Source organism: Lagenorhynchus albirostris, chromosome 17, assembly GCF_949774975.1.
Source record: "Lagenorhynchus albirostris chromosome 17, mLagAlb1.1, whole genome shotgun sequence".
Taxonomy (NCBI): domain Eukaryota; kingdom Metazoa; phylum Chordata; class Mammalia; order Artiodactyla; family Delphinidae; genus Lagenorhynchus; species Lagenorhynchus albirostris.
This window is the reverse complement of record NC_083111.1, coordinates 8,246,175-8,269,090: the sequence shown is the minus strand read 5'-3', so window position 1 is coordinate 8,269,090 and position 22,916 is coordinate 8,246,175. Positions and strand designations below refer to the sequence as shown.

Genomic DNA, 22,916 nt, shown 5'->3' with positions numbered 1-22,916 from the left:
CGGAAGCTCTGAGAACACTGCGCTTTACTCTCCCACATGGCAGCCATCAGTTGGAGCTGAGGACACCTCTGTAGAAGGAATCATCGTGCTGTAGTCTTCATCACCACCTTTCCCAGCAGATGAGTGTGCCCCCAATACTGCTTCCTTGTGTGCTGGCGTCTCAGGGTTCTGGCCTTTCTTTCAATTGGATCTCATCCATTCCATGGCTTCAGCTACCCTCAAGCACACACCTGTCTAGCCTTGAACTTGCTAGAACTCAATATCCACCAGCCTGTGGACTTCACCTCCTTGATGTCCCATATACAGTTCGAGCCCAGCCTGTTCTCTGTACATCTGCTCGTCCCCATTCTCCTGTAGCCTGTTTCTCCATTTCTGATGCCACCATTCACCTGGTTATCTAATCCAGAAACCTGGAAATCCTTCATTCCTTGATGACCTCTCATCCTCCATATTCTACCACTTGTCTAGTTGGTCAGAAAGTTCCTTTGATGCTTCCACGCGCTCTTTGATCTGCTTCCTCTTTTCTGCGCCAAACCTTGCGTTTCTCATTCCTACCATGGGGAACTGCAGCAGACCAGTTAACTGGCCTTTCTGCCTTTTCTAGCTCCCAACTCTTCCAGACTGTTCTCCATTGAGGACTTTACAGCTGCAAATCTCATCATGTCTGGAGTATGGCTGGGAGTATTTGAATGGCTCTACATTGCTTTTAGGTGAAAACCCACTTTGCTTACCGGTCCAGTACCTTCTCTATTCCACTGTACCCTTTAAATTGGTACATGCAATGCAGTATTCTGTCACATTTTCCCCCACCCCAGGTAAATCCCGCTTATCTTTTGGGTTGAGTCTCCAGTTGCCTCTTCTCTAGGAATTCCCTCCCTCCCTTCCCCCCCTCACCATCACTTAGGGGCCTCATTCTCGTGTTCCTAGAGCTCCCTGTGCTGTGCTTTCATTTTGAAAACTACATTTACATTATACTGTCTATTGATCATGGTCTACTAACTTAACAGACAGCCCCCGAAGGACAGTGGTTTATCCCAGCAAAGGGTTCTCTTTCTGGGTGGGAGGTGTGGGCTCTGACCCATACAACCACCTGTCCACCGTTCCTTTTGGCTTTGGAGTTTTCTGCAGATCCCCTGCACTGTGCTAACTGATGAACAAAGAGAGTGTGGAGGATGCCACAGGAGACGTAGGGCCTGGCCTGGAAGTGGCAGACATCACTTTTGTGTCAGCATTCTACTGGTGAGACTGGCCATGTGCCCCGTCTAGATGCAGTGGCCTGGGGAAGTAGTCCATTTGCACATAGGAGAGCGACTAGCTGGGCTCTGCCACATGGTGCAGTCATTTTGTCTCTCTTACTCTACTGTGGGCTATTCAAGAACAAAGAATGAGTCATTTATTTTCCTATCCCCATTTTTTAACACAGTATCTGATATATAGTATGTATACCAGAAATGCTCATTAAATTATATCAAAGTCCACATCGTTTTCTTTCATAAAAATGAAAATGACCTTGTATTCAACACAATGTTTTGTAAGTTTGAAATCTTCATATGTGGTATAGTTTTAAAAAGAAAGTCTAAATGCAACTTTTCTCGATTATCTTCAGTTACCTCATCACATCCACACGTGCTGTAGGCAGTAGTTTAGTGATCCGTTATATCTGCCACACTGATTGTCTTTAATAACAGCTTCAAATTCTGACACGTTGACTCGCTTTGTAGATTTCTGAGAACTGAGCTCTGCAGTTGTGGATCGTCAGCAAAGGAACGTCATAATGTTTTTGTTCCATGCAGATTTGTGCCGTGCTGTCCCATATATTTGAACAATGTTTGATTTTCAGCATTTTATTCATTAATTTCATGTTGATTTTAAAAATGATTCTGGACTGTCAAAAGAAAAAGGAAAAGTAACGTTAGTACAGTTAGAGAATGTGTAACATCGTTTTCTTTTCGTGTATGTATTTAAACACTAAATTCGAGTTACCGGTGAGATTGTAATTTTCTGGGTTGGACTGAGTGTAGAGTTCCCTTTTATGTATGGACTGCCCACTGTTGGAATATACAGAGCATGACTAACGTAGTATTGTTGTAGAGTGTGGCCTTCTGAATCCGTCTTAATTGTTCTGCAACCCTTGGCAAGATTCCTTAGCCTCTCTAAGCCAGTTGCCTGATCTACAGAATTAATATTACCTTTCAGAGCTGATCGAGTTAAATGGGATCATCTGCATTAAGTGTTTAGAACAATGCCTGGCAGACAGTTAAATTTTAATAAATCATTTTCCTTTTTGGCGCATCGAGGGCCATTTGAGGTCTCCCAGGGAAGCCTATGTACAAAGAGTAAAGGAAAGCAAAGTTACGCTTTATTCTACTGTGCAGAATGCTAGTGAGGTAAGCTGGATCTCTTAGAAAACTTTACCTAAGCTCAATTTAAGCACTGAAAACCCGAGAAGCTAAAATTCCCTGCTCTGTGTATTTTCCACACCCAAACACGAGTCTCGGATCTCAGCATGCTGATGTGAGGTAGGGCAGAAGAGGGCACAACCCACAGCTTTCGCCCCGGGGCCGGAATGATTGGGCTAGGCCTTCTTAGGGCAGCCTCTCGCCCGCCCTAGGTATTGCATTGCAGGAGATACAAACACGGTGGCCCTGATTCCTGGGAGCGCACCTGGCCAGGGCCCTCCCACACCTATTTAAAAGGTAACCAGTTCAATCCACTCCTCCTTCCTTGATTTCCCCCCAGGGGCAGGAAGATTTGTGGAGAGCCCTAAACTTTTCTTCATGACCAGCACCTACCCGTCTTCTCTAGTCAACTTAGAAACTGGCATTTTATGCTTGATTTTTAAAATTACACTAGCCATGTGTCAGGTAACAGATTACTGGAAGGTGTGGAGACGCCCAGCCCTCCTGCAGGCATTGCTGGTACTGCAGAGAGAGAGCTCCTTGGAGGTGGAGACTTTCGATGCTTTTCTTCTATCCTGTATCCCTGATGCCTACGAGAGTGCAGCTTACTAACCGATGTACTGCCTGGACTGATAAGGAGGGTATATATTAATAAGATCAGAAATTCTAGAAAGTTCAGTAGTGATCTAGAAGTCTTTTATTTATTCATTTTGCGATACACGGGCCTCTCACTGTTGTGGTCTCTCCCGTTGCGGAGCGCAGGCTCCGGACGCGCAGGCCCAATGGCCATGGCTCACGGGCCCAGCCGCTCCGCGGCACGTGGGATCTTCCCGGACCGGGGCACGAACCCGCGTCCCCTGCATCGGCAGGCGGACTCCCAACCACTGCGCCACCAGGGAAGCCCTAGAAGTCTTTTTTATTTTATATCCTCGTACCTCCTGAAGCACTGGCTAGTGTGTATACAGCCATCGTTATAAAACCCACTCTTTGCAAAAGTCAAGACCTGCACTTCTCTTTGCCTTCGGTTCCCTTGCAACGAAAGTAGAGGCTGGCACAGGAGAAGGAGCGTGCTTGGGGATTGTGCGCACCGCTGACCTTGATGACGTGGGCCCTCTACTTTCTCAGCTTCCGCTTCCTCCTCTCGCGGAAGGAGATAAGACCTTCTGCGGAGGGTGTCGGGAGACAAGAGACGCGCCTTGTGCTTGGCACCAAGCTGGCACCCTTTTAGTCAGTTTGCTTCCTCTCGCCTGGGGTCTCAAAGGAGAAAGACACTCGATGGATAAAAATCCTCCTTGCATCAGGAGCCTGCCTCAGATTTACTTCTCGCCTCCAGAAAATGAAATGGTTTATATGAATGAATGTGGGAAACTGGGGATGAAAAAATCCAATGATCATGACTGCAACCCTGAACGCACCCTGCACGGCACCCGCACCCTCTCACATCTACTCTGGGGAAAGGATGGAATCTATGACTTTTAAAAAATTAATTAATTTATTTTTGGCTGCGTTGGGTCTTCGTTGCTGCGCATGGGCTTTCTCTAGTTGCGCTGAGCGGGGGCTACTCTTTGTTGCGGTGCGCAGGCTTCTCATTGCGGTGGCTTCTCTTGTTGTGGAGCACGGACTCTAGGCACGCGGGCTTCAGTAGTTGTGGCACGCGGGCTCAGTGGTTGTGGCTTGCGGGCTCTAGAGCACAGGCTCGGTAGTTGTGGCGCACGGGCTTAGTTGCTCCGTGGCATGTGGGATCTTCCCAGACAAGGGCTCGAACCTGTGTCCCTTGCATTGGCAGGTGGATTCTTAACCGCTGCGCCACCAGGGAAGTCCCTGGAATCTATGATTTTTTTAATCAATCTCCCAAACTCTGCCCCATCCCCACTGGAACTCGCGCATATACATCATTCCTAGGAATTCTCAAAGACTAGATAAGTACCTACTGGGACAGAAATTAACTGGTCTACCTTGAAAATTAACTAGATCCTAATCTGTACTAAACCAAAGGCCAGATAGGAGGTTATAAATGCAGAAATGAGCTTGTTTACGCAGTCAGGTCATGTGCTGTTGTTCCCTGTCTGTGGTGGGTGTTCTTCCGCCTGTCCAGGTTCTTGGTGGGTTTTGCTGTGCTCGGCAGCCCCCTCCGTTGGTGGAGAGACACTAGCTGTGATGAACTTAGTGAGAGGCTGATACAGCCTCTCCTCAGCAGGTGAGCTATAGCACACCTGGGCTCAGTGTGGGCATCCCCACTGGGTCACCTGTGGATGTATGAAGTGCTTGAGGAGTGAGGCTAGTGTTCTCAGTAGGGTGGCATGCTGCATTCCTTGAAAGCACACAGTGCCTATTATAAAGTAGTATATGGCTTTAGGAGGCAATAAAAATAGTGGACAGGCCTTGAGGAGGGCTTCTCCTGACCCAGTTTGCACCCACAGGGGCACTTACTGTTGGTGGAGATGACCCTCCACCCCTTATAGACCAGGAACATTCAGCCTGGTGCCCAATACCTACTTACTGCTCGGCGACTTTTATAAGTTATTCAGATTCTTAATATTTTATAACAAATTGCATGTGTAAAGAATTCAGGATTTAGGAAAATTGAATGGTTTGCCCAGAAATATTTTTCTGTTTTTTTAAATTGAAGTGTAATTAATTTACAATGTCGTGTTAGTTTCAGGTGTACAACAAAGTGCTTCAGTCATATATATATATAATTTTTCAGATTCTTTTCCATTGTAGGTTATTACAAGATATTGAATATAATTCCCTGTGCTGTACAGTAGGTTCTTGTTGTTTATCTGTTTTATATACAGGAGTGTGTATCTCTTAATCCCAGAAATACTGTTCTTAAATGATATTTATTTGAATTCATTTAAAGATAGTCCTGTAATTTGAGATACTGAATCATGACTCTCACAGTACTTATTTTGCTTTGTCTTTTCAGAAACAAATAAGAAAACAGATGATCCAGAAAAAAAAGAAAAAGGTGAGATTATCAAATCAACGTTTCAAGTATACATAGGGAAGAGTTACTGAATCAATACTATCCATGAATAACATGATTTTATTTTATATCACTAGTTAAAATAAATTGCCAGTGAGTTTATTATTTCAATGATTTTATCAACAGACATTAATATTCTCCATAAACATTAAAAGCTAAGGCTCTGGAGAGAGATTGGCTTCTAATCCTGGTTTTGTCATTCACTGTACATGCATCTTGAGAATTACTTAGCCTCTGTGCCACAGTTTCCTCTTCTGTGATATGGGAATAATAATAATAGTACCAACTTCCAGGAACTGTTTCCACAATAGTAATTAAGTGAAAATATATGTAAAGTTCTTAAAGCAGTGCCTAGCACAGGGAAAGCACTTAGGAAACGTTAATTATTATTGTCACCTTTGTTGACAAAGGTGCTAAGTAGAGAGATCCAAGGTAGAGAGATCCAAAGATTATTAGAACGTGTTCTTTTTTCAAGGAACTCTGAATTGTTGGAAAGAAAGGCATGCAAACAGTTACATCCATATAGAAAACGTCATCTCTGCCTTCTGAGAACTTATGACAGAGGCATTCTAATAAATTTAAGAATGGTGTAGCATTTTAATTCAACTCTCACAAAGGTCATTAGAGTGAGGAGCTATTAAATTTATAGTTAAATTTATAAATATTATATGGATGATCATAGAATAGTGTTTATACTTTTAGAGTCAATTGAATGATAAAATCGTCAATGATTAAACATTATTGGAGTTTCAGGAATGGCTTTAATTTGTGGTGATAAAAGAAGTGTTTATGCTTAAAAGGTACAGTTCGAGTAAGGTCCAAGATCTTACTTACTCAGTATGTAAATACTACTTGAGTATATGGAGTTACTGGCCTGTGGCCATTATTTTATAGCCCTTAGGCTGGGAACCAAGCATTTAGCTCATGCATTTTTTTTTCTGACTAGTTGTTTTTAATTTTATATTAAAGTGATATACAGGTCTAATTTTTAAAGTGTGACTTATAAAGAAAAATAATATTCTTCCACCCTACTATTCCCTATCGATGAGTCCCATCCCAACATTTTTAGTTGTTTCTTCTAGTACTTCCCTATGCATTTCTTTTGTTTTAATTGAAATACAGTTGATTTACAATGTTGTGTTAATTTCTGCTGTACAGCAAAGTGATTCAGTTATACATTTATATATATTGTTTTTTTAAATATTCTTTTCCATTATGGTTTATCATAGGATATTGAATATAGTTCTCTGTGTTCTACAGTAGGACTTTGTTGTTTATTCATTCCATATATAATAGCTTAAATCTGCTAACCCCAACCTACCAATCCATCCCTCCCCCACCCCCCTTTCCCTTGGCAGCCACAAGTCTGTTCTTTATGTCCGTGAGTCTGTTTCTGTTTCATAGATAGGTTCATTGGGGTCATATTTTAGATTCCACATTTAAGTGCTATCATATGGTATTGGTCTTTCTCTTTCCGACTTCACTTAGCATGATAATCTCTAGGTGCACCCATGTTGCTGCAAATGGCATTATTTCACTCTTTTGTATGGCTGAGTAGTATTCCATTGTATATATGTACTACTCCATTGTACATATGTAGTACATCTTTATCCTTATATCTGTCAATGGACATTTAAGTTGTTTACACCTACGCATTTCTAAATAACTTCTGAATTCCGCAATTTTCTCCTCCATGTTGGAAACCGTTGGCTGGCTTTTATATATAGATGACTGGGATTTCACCTGATCATCTACTCACACAAGCTCTCCATGCTGCCTTACCTCCCCCATCTTCCACTATATTCATGACTTACTCTGTTGGGTAGTGATGAGTACTAAGGAGAAAAGACAAAGCAGAGAGGAGGGTATCAGCAGCTTTTGATAGAACTGATCACTTCCTGTCCTCCGGAACACTTCCTTCCCTTGGCCTGCAAGATGCCACGGTCTTCTGACTTTCCTCCTATCTCTACTGTTTGCTTTTTCCCAGCCTCTTGGGGTGGTTGCTCCTTTTCGCCCTGACCCTCAAGCATTGGAGGCTCCAGGATCAGTCCTCAGAGTGTTTCTCCATCTACACACACTCCCTTGATGATCCCATCAAATCTCATGGCTTTAAATATGTCTTTCTGCCAAAGACTACTGCTTTAACTGCAGGCTGGGCCTCTTCCCTGAACTCTAGACAGGTATGTCCAGCTGTCTACCTGATGGCTACCTGGTGCCCTCAGTTGGGTATCAAATAATCGCAACAAACTTAAAAAGTATAAAACGGAACTCCTGACCTTCCCCTGAAAATACACTCCTCCTACAAATCTTCTCTTTCCTGCCTCCCTGTCATTCCATCAGCAAACCCTGTCCTCTCTTCCGAATGGATCCTGAATCCAGCTACTTCCTGCCACCTCCCCCCGTCTGCCACCTGGGTCCCAGCTGCCGCCATCTCTTGCCTGATTATTTCACTTGCCTCCTAACTGGCCTTGCTTTGTCTCTATAATCTTTCTCAATTCAGTAGCCACGGTGACCGTTTTCAAACCTAAGTCGTAGCATGTTGCTCACATGCCTCCAGCCTCTTCACATCTTCCGCAGGGTAAAACCGAAGTCCTTTCCAGTGGTTTACAGCCCTCACGCCTCGGGTTCTCACTCTCAGAAGGTCTCTGAGGAGGTTAATGATGTGCTCAAGGCCGCTGTGGGAAGACTTGGCTAAGAGCACTCCAAGCAGAGAACAGTCTGTGCAAAGGTCCTGAGGCGGGAGCGAAGGCCTGAGAAGCTGGAGCACCCCTAACAAGCTGAGAGTGTGTGCAGGGCAGTTGGAGAGAAAGTCAGGGGCCAGACCATGGCAGAGTCAGGATTGGTTTCTTCGTGCAGTGGGGCGCCACGCCCAGCCCATGCAAGTGCCTGTGCAGAGCAGAGCCTTTCCACTTCACACTCTGACTGCTTGGCTTCTGGGAGGCTCACTCCAGCACCTACTTGCAGAGATAGAGACGGGAGGGTGGGTTGTGGAGGTCACTTATTGCCGACGTAAACAGGGACAAACCCTGCTCCAGACGCTGTGCACAGCGTTCCTGTGACCTCAGGCTGCTCACTCTGCAGGGCTCCGTTTCCTCCCTGGGGCTGTGTGTCCCTCTGCACTGCCCGGTTCCCTCTGGTACCCTTTGCACAGCTTTACCCTCCCGGGGTTCTGAGCCTAAAGCGATCTTTCCAGTGGCCTGGGAGGTGGGCTCCCTTGGCTATTTCTTCACGGAACCTGTGGAGAGAATCCGCAGCAGCTGCACCTGACCGGCTTCTCACTCCATCATGTAGAACTTATATTAATACCTATATCAGTACCAACCGAGGGATGTTGGCAACTGAAGTCTTTTATTGATTGTGACATCCAAGAAGAGTCTTAGGATTAAAAGACATAATGAATCAATGTTACCCCAGATTTACTGAAAATCCTATTTGAGCAAATTGTCAGCTTTGGGAATTCCATCCGTTTTTTACTCAGATAGATTCATACAGTGCTGTTAACTGGAAGGGCAGAGGGAAGGGGAAATATTCCATTTCTGGAATATGTGGTGAAAAAATTGAATGTTTTAATTGCCAGACATTAATTTCATAATAATAGAAATGGAGATTTTTTAAAATAGTAATTGTAAATTTGTCTCAGGATGAACCATTAGGTTGTCTAATTTTCTACCGCGTTACCTCCCTCAAGTTCTTTATCAAAGAACCACGGATGAGAGGGGGAAGATATTATTTTTACTTAGAATTAATAATTATATGATCCTTTTCTTTTAGAGAATCAGGTTTAGTATATTTTGATAGAGTCATAGGTTTGGAATAGGGCTAATTCCAAAACAGGCCCTCTTTGGAGATGCCAGCTTCTTAAATTGAATCAGTTTATTTACATCTGTTTTAGCTAAAATTGCTGTATCAGTTTCTCCCCACTGGATGTCATCTTTTCCCACACATTCCATATTCCACAGCCACAGAATGGGATTGTGAGTAACAAAGTCATGCAACACAAAAATGGCTTATGAAATGTCCAGTTCAAACAGTTATTTTTATTCATCCATTTATTCAGAACATATTGAGTACCTGCTATGTGCCAGGCCCTGTTTTAGGCACTGGGGCTAAAACATTCAATAAAAACAAAGTCTCAGTTCTCGTGGTACTTATAACTTATATTTTAGTGTATGTGTATGTAGGGAAGTATATAATTTTAAAAAAATAGAATATAATATGCAGTGATAACTATGAAAAGGAATATAAAAGAGGAAAAGAGTACAGAGAATGACAGTGGGCTGGGGTGTTGCTCTGTTGATGGGCCTCTTGGACAGTGACATTTGGAGATGGGAGATGCAAGATGCAAGGGCGTGAGCTCTGCAGCCACCTGGGAGAAGTGAGTTCCAGGGGTGGAATATGAATATGAAAAACATATTCATAGTCCCTCGGGGAGGTGTGCTTAGCACATGTGAGGATTAGTGGGGAGGCTAGTGTGGCAGGTGAGGAATATGAAGGGAGAGAGAGAGGAGGGGGTGAGATCAGAGGGGTTATAGGGTCCAAGTCACATAAAGCTTTGAAGAAGGGCTTTGAATATGATCTCAAGTGAGATGGGAAGCCATTGGGAGATTCTGAGAGGAAGATTGATATGATCTGCTTTATGTTTCAAAAGGTTCATTCTGGATGTAGGGATGCAAAATTGGAAGCAGGGAGGCCACTTAGGAGATGCTTGCAGTGGTCCGGGCATGAGATGGTGACACCTGGGATTAGGATGTGGGGTAGATGTGGCGAGCAGTGGTTAGATTCTGCATATATTCCCATGTGAGGTCTGTAGGATTTGCTAATGGTTAGGATATGGGGTATGAGAGAAAGGAGTCAAACGTGACTTCTTAAAAAGCTGTGCGTTAACAAATTCATTGAACGTTAAAAGTATGCAGTGTGTTACTGATTTAATACATGTCAAATGTCAGTTATTAGAACAGGATTTGTGAGCCTTTAAAGAAATTTGAGGAGCAATGGAATATACCCATGCCTGCAAAAAGGGAATGTGCTTTTGCATGTGTTTGTATGTCTGTGTGTGTGTGTGTGTGTGTGTGTGTGTGTGTGTGTGTGTGTTGTGTTAGATAAAATTGCTTCTGGATCAGGGTCTTTTCCAGAAATTGTCCTTTGATTTAGACTAATATTTAATGTCCCACTATATTATGCATTACAATTAAGGATATGCTTACTCACTAAATTTTGTGAACGTCTTTAAGAAGGCATTTAAAGATTTCCTGGTTACTATTGGTGTTCTTTTAAAAGTAATAGTGCCTCAGCAAAACACCAGATGGCACTAGAAAACAAGTCACATTTACACTAACAAATGACATTTTTCATGCAACTTAAAGAAAAGTCTGGGATGGCTATATTACTGCCCTTAAATCAGCTTAATGCAACCAGTACCTCATATGGATATTTCTGAGTTTTCTGTGATCATAAGGAAAATAGAGAGAGAGCCAACAAGGGCAATAATCAAGCCTAATTAAGAAGTTTTCATGTTTTTAAAATATCAATATGTCTGTCTCCATGAAGATTTTCCTGGGATTCTTACAACTGTGTATAACGTATCTGAGCAAAAATGGAGAACACTGCCCTGAGGATTAAAAACTAGACTCCTTACAGCAGCACCTGAAGCGTCTCAGGATCTGGCTCCTGCTTATGTCTTTCCTCTGTTCAAAATGCACTTCCTTGACTCCCCACCTCACAGTCACAAACTCCTGTTCCTCAGAACTGAGCTCAGCGATGACCTCTGCCAGGAAGCCTTCCCTGACTACACCCCCATCTCCTACCCGAGGCTAGAAGATGTACTTCTCCTCTCTGTTCCCAAGAAACCTCGTGTTTCAGATTTTTGACATGTATTTTGAGTTTTCCCCTTAATTTTTACACACACACACAAAAAACTTCTTAAGGGTGGGAACCATGACCTCCTCCACCCTTGTATTAGTCAAGGTTCTCCAGAGAAGGAACCAATAGAGTGTGTGTGTGTGTGTGTGTGTGTGTGTGTGTGTGTGTGTGTGTGTGTTTAGAGAGAAACACAGACACAGATGTATTTTAGGGAACTGGCTCATAACATTGTACGGGCAGCAAGTCTAAAATCTGCAGGGCAGGCAGGCAGGCAAACTGGAGACCCAGAAGAGAGTTGATGTTATAGCTCAAGGACAAAGACATTCTGGAGGCAGAATTCCCTCTTGGAGGTGGGAGGGGTGTCAGTCTTTTTCTTTGGGTCTCCAACTGATTGGATGAGGCCACTGACATTATGGAGAAAAATCTGCTTTACTCGAAGTCGACTGATTGAAATGTTAGTCTCATCTAAAAAGTATCTTCTCATCTAAAAAAATACCTTCACGGCAACATCCAGATAAGTTTGACCAAATATCTGGATACCATAGCCTGGTTAATCTGATGCATCAAATTAACCATTACATCTCTCCAGTGGCAATTAACCATTACATAGTAGGAGCTGAATAAAATAGTTGTAGTATGAAAAAATGTGGTTAATTCCATTTCCTTTGATTGCCTCTTCATCTGATGGTGATAATATGAGATGCAAATAGCCTAAATGGTGGGAAGGAAGAATTATAAACAGAATATCCAAGTATGAATGAACTTCGTGTCTACAATGTACTATATCTCAAGTTATTTTCACATAGTTTCTCATGTAATCCTTATCAAAAAGATCTTGTGAATTAAGTATTTTTTAGCCATTATTTCCAGTATTTTTTTTCCTTCTTTCTCTCTTCACTACTTCTGGTGTTCCAATTAGTTACACGTTGGACTGCATGATACTGTCCCACAGGTTTTGAACCTTCGTTCATTTCTTTCCTTTGTATTGCATAATTTCTATTGCTCTATCTTTAAGTTCAGTGATTCTTTCTTTTGCCATTTCAAATCTGCTGTTGAGTCCATCTAGTTAAAATTTCCTTCCAGCTACTGTTCTTTTCAGCTCTAGATTTCCAATTGCTTCTTTTTTATAGTTTCCATTTCACTGTCAAGATTTTGTATCTGTTCACTCATGAAAACCTTGTTTTTTCTGTAATCCTTTGTGTTCAGTTATAATCACTGATTTGAAGTGTTTTTCTGATACACCTGGTATTGGGCACACTCAAAGGCAGTCGCTATTGCCTCCCTTTTTGTATCCTGATTGAGTTAGGAGAGTCCTTTTCCTTTGCATGTCTAGTAATTTTTGGTCAAAAGCTGGATTGTGTATGTTATATGTTGCAGCATCTCTGGAATTTGTTTTGCTTTTTCTGGGAGTTGTTGGTGTCTTGTACACAGTTAATTTGCTTGGAAACAGAAATTTGCTTTCAAACGGAAAAAATCTGTCTCCCCTGCAGTAGGAAGCAGCGACTGCCTCTGCTCAGGGTTTTTGGCTTCTAAGTGCTGTTTTTAAGTCTAGCCCTCTGGTGGGTGGCGGTCGAGGTGCCCTGTGCCTGCATAATTTACTGGTCTGCTGAAGATTTGGGCAGGATTCATACTCAGATCTCGGGGCTGGCTTCTGAGATTTCCCTTTGCATGTGGGATTCCCCGTCTAAGTTTCCGGTTGCTTTGCCAGCGCTACCTTCTGCGCAAATTATATCTCAAGCCAGGAGGACATCTATTTTCTGCTACTCAAACTGTGTGTGTATTGAGAAATGTATTCAGGCAAGACACAACAAACTTACAGATTTCACCAGAAGCAGTTATGTGTTTTGAAGATCGATTTCTGCCATAGTTTTTGCTGCCATGAAGTCTCCCGATGATTCCTGCCTCCTAGCAGTCATGCCTCTCTGTAGTCCTCTCTTCACTGAATAGGGCGAACCTGTGTGACCCAGAGGGTATTGCAGAAATGACAGAGTGTGACTTCCAAGGCTAGGTCAGGACAGACATTGCAGCTTCTACCTTGCTTTCCTTTGGTTACTTGCTCTGGGGGAAACCGGTTGCCATGTTATGAGAACATACAAGCAGCCCTTTAGGCAGGTCTGTGGAGGAGGAGGAACTTGTGTAAGATAATAAATGTTTATGGTGGTTGTAAGCTGCTAAGTTTGGGGGTAGTTTGTTTTGCAGTCATGTATAACGAATGCATCTTCTTCGAGTTTCTGCTTGCTTTTTCACCAGCCTCCCTGGGGTTACCCATGAAGATGGAAAGTTAACCATCAGCCAGGGATTTGGGCAGAGTTTACTCTCAGGATCTCAGTCCTTCTGTGGCTCTCCTGCTTCCAACATTTCTCCTTTAAATTTCTATCTGCTCTGTCGCTCTGAATGCCGCCATCCACGCCCTTCAGTGAGGAAGGACACTGCCCATGCAAGAAAACCACAAACTCATCATTCTTACCCAATGTAGAAACAATCTTTCAAGAATAAACTCTTCTATTTTTAAGTTTCTCCCTGTCTTTAGTCATGTTCTAGTGCCTTCAAATAATTGTTTTAATGTTTCAGCGATATTTCATTGATTTAATGAGTGAAATATAGAATACTAACACTCTGAATATTGAAGAAGCTGGATATCTCCAACCCGTTCTGGATTCCCTGACTGTGAACTGCCTCTTCGTATTTTAGTTAAAAAAATTTTTCTTGTTGATTTTCAGTGGTTTCATGTGTATTACTGATATTAACCCCTTGTTGGATTTTTGTATTACCAAAATATTTTCCCAATTGGTTTTTACTCTATTAACTTCATGTACCATGCCTTACAGGTACATAATGGTTGGGATAAATGAGTGTATGAATGAATACGTGAGAGAATGGTGTTCTCTGGTCTGTTTTGGTACTTTGAACAGGTCTAACAATGTCACCGTGCTTTCATATACTTTGCCATTATAAAATAATAAAGTATGTACAAAAACATTGGACAACCTTGATTCAGATGATTTTGTTTCTGGGAGCTTGGGAAGAGTGAGGCAAAGAATAAATGCTTCCAGCAAAGAATTTATTCATTATCTTATTGAGATAAGAACTGTAGTTTCTGACTGTGGAGACCCCTGTCATCAAGCTTCAAGTATTTGGTCTCTTAGGGTCCTTTTCATTGACGTACATGGGCATGACCAAGTCATCACTGCCTTGAACTCAGTTCCTGCACCGTCAGTGTATGTAGGTCTTCTGTCTTTCAGCTGTCGATTGGAGGTGCTTTGGTTCATTGTCTTTAGCAGTCCCTAAAACACTGTAAGTTTTTCATTATTAGTACCACAACCCATTTAGATGTAGCGTAGGCTGGTGGTTCAGTTCAGGCCACACCACTATGGCTTCAGAATTTTCCCTTAATGTAGAAGAGCAATGTAGCAATAACACACTTAAGCCAACTCAGGGCAAAGCTTTGAAAAAACAATCTCCCTTCCACCCTTGCAGCTGTGAAAAGACATTATGAGATAACTGCTGTTAGAGACTTATTATAGTCATTACATTCAACAGCTACAGTAGTCTTAGTGGTTCCTAAAATATACCAGCAGTTATTGTCTGATTACTTCTCCAGATAAGTTAATTATAGGAGATTTCTGACTCTTATACAAGTCTGATTTAGAGAGAAGTTTAATTACAGCAATTTTAGTGATTTCAATAAGCTCAGCATATATTACCAGTCTCAGCAAGTGAAGCAGAGGTTTTTAGCTGTGTTGAAATACACATTTGCTTTGTTTTTATTTTTCATTTCATGATTTTTAACTGTATTGTAGTACGAGTGATAATTCAGGCACCTGTTTCCACTAGAGTGGCTCTTCCGTCAAATACACCACAGGACAATAATGGCAAATTCTTTGTTATCATTAAAATCCCATTCTAATGTTTCCCATTGAACACTCAACATTTTACAATGCTCATTTCTGTAATGATTGTGACAACGTGAGCAGGGAAGAAAAATAGGTTTCTTAAGGAAAAAACTCCGATATTAGTGTGTTTTACAATTATCATTAGGATCTAAATTTTCTTTTAACTGATGGGAAATGAGACTCTGCATCAGAATAATCCATTTTTTGTGTATTAACACATTGTCTGTTTGTATAGACAATAAGCATATTAAGGAGTGAGCATATTAAGACTAAGCATATTAAGGAGTGACATATTAGCTACATATGCCCAAGCTAGCTTGAAATTAAGCTTTCAAAAAATGTGCCGTAAAAAGACAGTGCTGTTGGTAGTTGAATAGATTCATTTACTTAAACAAGACTTCAAGTTGGAGCGTGCCTTAGTTTGAAAAAGGTATTACTGAGAATTATCTCAGTCTGATTACAGAGTCCTTCCTCCCAGCATTTTTCATTCTTCTGATATAATGGTGAATTGTACTGACATTTACAGCAGTAATTCTTGCCATATGTTTATATTTTTCATTAAAAAATCAAATATGGGGCTTCCCTGGTGGCGCAGTGGTTGAGAGTCCGCCTGCCGATGCAGGGGACGCGGGTTCGTGCCCCGGTCTGGGAAGATCCCACATGGCGCGGAGCGGCTGGACCCGTGAGCCATGGCCGCTGAGCCTGCGCGTCCGGAGCCTGTGCTCCACAACGGGAGAGGCCACAACAGTGACAGGCCCGGTACCGCAAAAAAAAATAATAATAATAAAAAAAAATAAAATATGTGTTGACAACAGAAAGTATTAGTAATAGTGAAAATAAGTCACATCCTTTCTGTTTCAGTTTGGGGGATTTGATTACGTTCTGCCTGGGAAGCTGGTCTATTTATCCCTAACACCGTGTCAGTCGTGCTTTTCTCCTTTGCTAGAATGTTCTTTCTACTTTATCTGCTTAGATCCTACAGCCCTTTGCTGTTATTGAGGCTGCTCAGCAGTGGCACAGAGCAGCATGGGAGTGGCTGGAGCCTAAGGTCAGACAGACACTCAGGAAAGTCAGGCACGAGCAGCAGGTGGTGTCGGAAGGCCATCCAGTAGGCAACAGGCAGATATATCTTAGGAATGGGGAGAAGCCACTAACTCTCACAGGGATTCGGGAAAAGACCACAAGAAAGGCTGGGAGTGGGAGGATGTTTGCTGACAAAGTATTTTCACATGGAAGAGGAGCACTGATATTCTCCAGAGGCCCTGGCGTAGGGTAGAGCCCACCGCCAGCCCTGCCATGAACTCTTAGGTCCAGGGTGATGGCAGCAGGGCACGGGGTTGGTGCAGGGACATCAGCGGCACTCAAGGTTTATCAGCTGCCTTAATGCTTTGATTTAACCCCCCACTGGCCTCCTCGCCCTCCATCCAGAACATTGGAAGCTGGTATATGGATAATGAACTGCTACTGAAACCAGGGAGGCACCTAAACACAACTGGCTTCCGTGTAGGCACCGGTGTGTAATGCAGCATTTCTCAGCCCCGCCTCCATGTTAGAGTCACATGTGGGAGTTTTCAGAAGTGCCCCGGATCCCACGCCCAGATACTGTGGTTTCCTGGCTCTGGAGCTCAGTCATTATAATGAGCAGACATGTTGAGAAGTACTAGGTAAGGCATGCTGATGACCTGGTCAACTTGGTCCGTGCACCAGGATCCTCTTAACTAAAACTTCTTCATTGGGTCCACTTGGTTCCGATACCATTCCTTGATAATATTTGAATCCAATTTGAAGGGACTCTTTAATAAAATATAAAGACAACAAAAGGATTATTTGAGAGGAGCTGAACCTATACTATGGAAAGAACTATCGTTAAGTTTATTAAACATCTCTCCTAAAGATAAATATACGCGCCACAAATGGTAAGCAGACCCCTGCCCCAGCGGCGCAGGTCTGAGAACCGGCTACTTCCTCACTGTGGCGTTGGTAGGATGCTGAGCTGGGCAGGGTGTCTGTGTCTGAATTTGGTTCTGGACCCTTTTCCTCTTTCGCGGCTCATGTTCTGTCTCATCTGCAAACGCTCTTCTCACCTCACATGGGCCCATTCCTTTGCTAAACCTTGCAAATTTAAATCGGGACTAAGAGAAAAATGTTAACGAATTCTCAGTCGCCATCTACCCGCACTCAAACTTCAGGTATTAAAGAACAATGACGCTTTCCTAAGTCTAGCTTTTTCTGTTACCACTAGTTACTGTCGCACTGATGTCAGCAAATGTTGGAAGCAACTTCAGCCCTTCCAACGCTACACAGATGTCACCTGGGAAGACACTGACTGCCTCTCTGGCCTTTGACTAGGAGACACCCACTTCCAGGCAGACTGTGCTCAAGCCCTCTGGCCCTACTGTCCCCTTTCTCCACCCTCCTGCAGCAGCCAGGGGCAGAAACTGCTCTCTTTGGGATTTTTGCTGTTTAACTAATTTAACCCTCATCATGTGCAGGTTATAAAACATCTGGGGACCTAGGACATATCATTGATTGAAGATATGTTCCTATATGGGATGAAGATGTTCGGGTAAAAATATAAACCTAATAATAGAGAGCAAATATATTGCACTATTTTGTTTCATGCTTTGCCCTCTCCTGATGGGGCCCAGCTGTGCTTTACACACAGAAGCTGCTCGGCATTGTGGTTCACTGCCATGTATGCCTTCTTGGATGGCCAGGGAGAACTTTTTATAAACTCTTTTCTGTTAAAGTCGTAAAAAAAACCACTGAGGTAGTTAAAGGAATCTATTTCATACATCCTCCAAATTGTTCACTACTAGAGATACTAATCATTTAAGGCAAATGTGCAGCAACTTATATTGTAAATTCTAAACTTATTTCAAATCATAAGTACATTTGTCCATTTGATTATGGTAGAACCAGAGAAGACTGATTTTGCCTTTGAGTTAATTCTTAAGAAGTCAGCTCATGTGGATGAAGGGAGTAAGGGTAGGAATTGCATATATCCTAATACATTTCTTTTACCGGAGATTCACTTGTGTTGGGTGAAGGTATAGTCCCGGTTCACCCCTATGTGTGTTGACTTCTTAAAGAACGAGCGTGGGAACTGAGTCAAGGGACAGCAGCTTCTAGTTAAGAGGGACGATTCATTAAATTAACCAGTGTTTCAGCTTTGTTTGCCATGCTCTGTGGAGTGCCCTGAAAATAGAGCAAATAAAATAAAGCAAACGATATAAGGAGGCAGAGGTTATGAGCAAAACACGGTGGGAGCACCAAGGAGGGAATAACTCACTACTGGGGGTGGGAGGGTAGGTGGAAAGAACGGACGTCTTCATAGAGGGTGACATTTGGGCTGGCCCTCAGTTAGCGAACGAGGGTTGTATCCGTGCAGGTCTCGTCGCATAGACCTGAGAATTCAGATACCTAATTTTTTTGTTGTTGTTGTTTTGTTTTTTTGTTTTGCGGTACGCGGGCTTCTCACTGCCGTGGCCTCTCCTGTTGCGGAGCACAGGCTCCGGACGCGCAGGCTCAGTGGCCATGGCTCACGGGCCCAACCGCTCCGCGGGATGTGGGATCTTCCCGGACCGGGCACGAACCCGTGTCCCCTGCATCGGCAGGCGGACTCTCAACCACTGCGCCACCAGGGAAGCCCCCTAAGTATTTTTAATGACAGGGATGATGGGTTAAGAAAAACAACTCCTACGTGTTTCTGCATACAGCCAGCTCATCTTAACTCCAAGAGCAGTGCTATTAGGGTATCACAGGAATGCTGTCTATGGAACAATTGACATTGATTAGAGTCCCATTTTGAAACTCCTGACAACTACCACTTTGGGGGAAAATTATAATTCTTTTTTTTTTTTAATATCCAGTGATTTTTAATCCTTTTTTTTTTTTTTTTTTTTTGCGGTACGCGGGCCTCTCACTGCTGTGGCCTTTCCCGCTGCGGAGCACAGGCTCCGGACGCGCAGGCCCAGCGGCCACGGCTCACGGGCTCAGCCGCTCCGCGGCATGTGGGATCCTCCCGGACCGGGGCACGAACCCGTGTCCCCTGCATCGGCAGGCGGACTCTCAACCACTGCGCCACCAGGGAAGCCCTATCCAGTGATTTTTAAAGTACTTTCCTTTGTTTCTTCAATAACACTGATGGTACCTTTTGTTTGTTCCTTTCCTGGTTCACCAAATAGATTAAATTAGAGCCTATTTCTAGAACTATTTATGTATTATTTATCTGGAGCCTTCAGGGTCAGTTAGCTACCATGATTATATAATATCAACTCTGCTCAAGGTGGAAGTAGCATTAATTGCAAATTATAGCTTCTGCATAAAACTAATGAACTTGGGTGAGCTTTTTATTTTGTTGCCTTGTCACTTTGATTCATACTGCATCTTGCTTTTTAACTGCTTCCATGAACCCCATGTGCTTTCCTTCTGCCTCGGGTGTTAAAGCTTTATTAACACTGCTTTGGAAAACAGCTAACTTAAAAAGCTAAATGCTTAAGGGATTTATTATAAAACTCAATCGTGCCATTAATTGCTGGGGTAAAATAATGTATTCAGCAAGGAAGCAAGTTCCTGCTTCTCCCATGTGTCTGCTTGATTGTGCTATTGGTAGCTCACTCTTTAATTAAACGTGTCCAAAGATAGGATCAGCTAAAGTGTGTACTGTATAAATAGTTTTCATTCCCAGTTTGCAAGTTTAAAACCCTGGTAAAAAGAGTTTACCATCTGTTAAAACCCAAACATGCAGTGTGCCGTTGCATAAAAATAAGCTACACGTTATTCATAAAAAGAATCACAACATAGATCCTATCTTTCAGGCTGACAGTCATCTGTCATGTTTTAGAATGTCACCACCTTCTAAGTGACAGCATGCTGAGTAGTGCATTCTGTTAAAAAAACATGATCATCTAGAAACACAGTGAAATTAGTAGATTCATTTTTATTCAAGTGAAGATAGATTTGGATCTAAGTTTTACTGGTGAGAAATTACAGCTTTTTTCTTTGATATTGGCAAATGAAATTATTTCTAAGAGTTTTATTTTCAAATCTTCTTTTCCCTAAAATTTAACCATTTCATTTAGCCAGGAAATTGGCTCTCTCCCTGCACTGCCGTTCCCTCAGCCCTGTGACAGCTTCTCCTCAGACTCTTACAATCACTTCCACTTTTTTTTTTTAACGAAGTATAGTTGAGTTACAATGTTGTGTTAGTTTCGGGTGTACAACACAGTGATTCAGTTTCTCATATATATATATATATTCTTTTTTAGATTATTTTTCCATATAGGTTATTACAAACTATTGAATATAGTTCCCTGTGCTATACAGTAGGTCTTTGAGGTTATCTGTTTTATATATAGTAGTGTGTATCTGTTAATCCCACACTCCTAATTTATCCTGACCCCCCTTTCTCCTTTGGTAACCATAAGTTTGTTTTCTATGTCTGTGGGTCTATTTCTATTTTGTAAATAAGTTCATTTGTATCTTTTTTTTTTTTTAGATTCTACCTATAAGTGGTATCATATGATATTTGTCTTTCTCTCTCTGGCTTACTTCACATAGTATGGTAATCTATGTCCCTCCATGTTGCTGCAAATGGCCTTATTTCATTCTTTTTTGTGGCTGAGTAATATTCCAGTGTGTGTGTGTGTGTGTGTGTGTGAGTGTGTATACCACATCTTCTTAATCCATTCATCCGTCCATGGACACTTAGGTTGCTTCCATGTCTTGGCTATTGTGAGTAATGCTGCTATGAACATTGTATTGCATGTATCTTTTCCAGTTGTGGTTTTTTCTGGATATATACCTAGGAGTGAGGTTGCAGGATCATATGGTAGCTCTGTTTTTAGCTTAGGAACCTCCATACTGTTCTCCATAGTGGCTACACCAATTTACATTCCCATTAACAGCATAGGAGGGTTCCCTTCTCTCCACAATCACTTCTTCTTATACTCTTTACCTTTCCACTTATATGTATTCACGACAAGAGAAACTTCCTAAAACGCAGGTTATTTATGATCATTCATTAAAACCATCAGTAACCATTGCCTGTGGAACAGAGTCTGAATTCCTCAGACAGCTGTTCAAGAAACTCCATAATCTGACTCTGAGCCTTCTGTGAAGCCTTGATCATCACTATTCCTCACCCAGAGCCCTGTGAAATTCCACCAGACTTCCCACAGATCCCTGAACTGTCCTCTTTCAGGTTTCCACCTCCATATTTTCCTCTTTCTGTGGAAGATTTTTCTCCGCTTCTGTCTCATCCCAAGTTAGATCTGTGCTTCAAGACTCAGCTAAACACCAAATTCTTCCTTAATTCTTACCTTATTGTTCCTATTAGAAGTAATACCTTGCTTCTTTTTGTTCCCAAAGTATTTTATAATTCTTATTTTGCCTAATAATTTTCAATATTCTATTCTAGTCATTAATTTACCTTATTTTTTTTTTTTTTTTACTTTCTAATGTCAATTATTTGAGAATAGAGATTTTTCTCTTAGTCTTTTCAAGCTGCTGTAACAAAAATACCATAAACTGTGTGGCTTAACAGAAATTTATTTCTCGTAGTCCTGGAGGCTGGGGAGTCCAGGGTCAAAGCACCTGCAGATTTGGTATCTGGTAAGAAGTCTGGTATGTGGATGGCAGATTTTTGCTGTGTCCTGACTTGATAGAAAGGACTAGGGAACTCTGTGGAGTCTTTTTTTACAAAGCACTAACCCCATTCGTGAATGGGGCCTTCATGACCCAATCACCTCCAAAGCGCCCCACCTCCTAACACCATTACCTGGGCGGTTAGGATTTCAACATATGAGTTTTAGGGGGACAAAAACATTCAGTCTATAGCAGGATTATATACAGTTCATTTTTGTATCCTCTTCATTAGCCAGCATAATACCTTGTGAGGTACTTCATAAATGTTTGTCAAGATAGTTTGAAGGAGGAGTAAGACCTTCAAGATGGCGGAGGAGTAAGACACGGAGATCACCTTCCTCTCCACAAATACATCAGAAATACACCTACATGTGGAACAGCTCCTACAGAACACCCACTGAACACTGGTGGAAGACCTCAGACATCCCAAAAGGCAAGAAACTCCCCACGTACCTGGGTAGGGCAAGAGAAAAAAGAAAAAACAGAGACAAAAGGATAGGGACGGGACCTGCACCAGTGGGAGGGAGCCGTGAAGGAGGAAAGGTTTCCACACACTAGGAAGCCCCTTTGCAGGCAGAGACTGCGGGTGGCGGAGGCGGAAAGCTTCAGAGCCATGGAGGAGAGCACAGCCACAGAGGTGCGGAGGGCAAAGCAGAGAGATTCCCATACAGAGGATGGGACGCTAAGGCCGCTGCTGCCGCCACCAAGAAGCCTGTGTGAGAGCACAAGTCACTATCCACACCTCCCCTCCCAGGAGCCTGTGCAGCCCGCCACTGCCAGGGTCCCGTGATCCAGGGACAATTTCCCCAGGAGAACGCACGGCGCGCCTCAGGCTGGTGCAATGTCACGCTGGCCTCTGCCCCCGCAGGCTCGCCCCACATCCATACCCCTCCCACCTCCCTGGCCTGAGTGAACCAGAGCCCCCAAACCAGAGCCCCCGTCCTGTCTGAGCGAAGAACAGACGCCCTTAGGAGACCTACACGCAGAGGCGGGTCCGAATGCAAAGCTGAACCCCGGGAGCTGTGTGAACAAAGAAGAGAAAGAGAAATCTCCTCCAGCAGCCTCAGGAGCAGCGGATTAAATCTCCACAATCAACTTGATGTACCTGCATCTGTGGAATACATGAAT

The 22,916-nt window shown here is 42.8% G+C and overlaps 1 protein-coding gene across 8 annotated transcripts in view; it reads left to right on the top strand.

The window, feature by feature from the left end:
- The window catches only part of ASPH (aspartate beta-hydroxylase), a 256,661-nt gene that overhangs the window by 97,714 nt on the left and 136,031 nt on the right, over positions 1 to 22,916 (top strand). For all 8 annotated transcript variants that reach the window (XR_009536458.1, XM_060128096.1, XM_060128093.1 and 5 more), the window contains one exon: positions 5,329 to 5,370. Coding sequence is in view for 7 of the 8 variants with exons in the window: in XM_060128096.1 (XP_059984079.1) it covers positions 5,329 to 5,370 (42 nt within the window). In the remaining variant the exon portion in view is untranslated. The remainder of the gene's footprint in view (positions 1 to 5,328; positions 5,371 to 22,916) is intronic.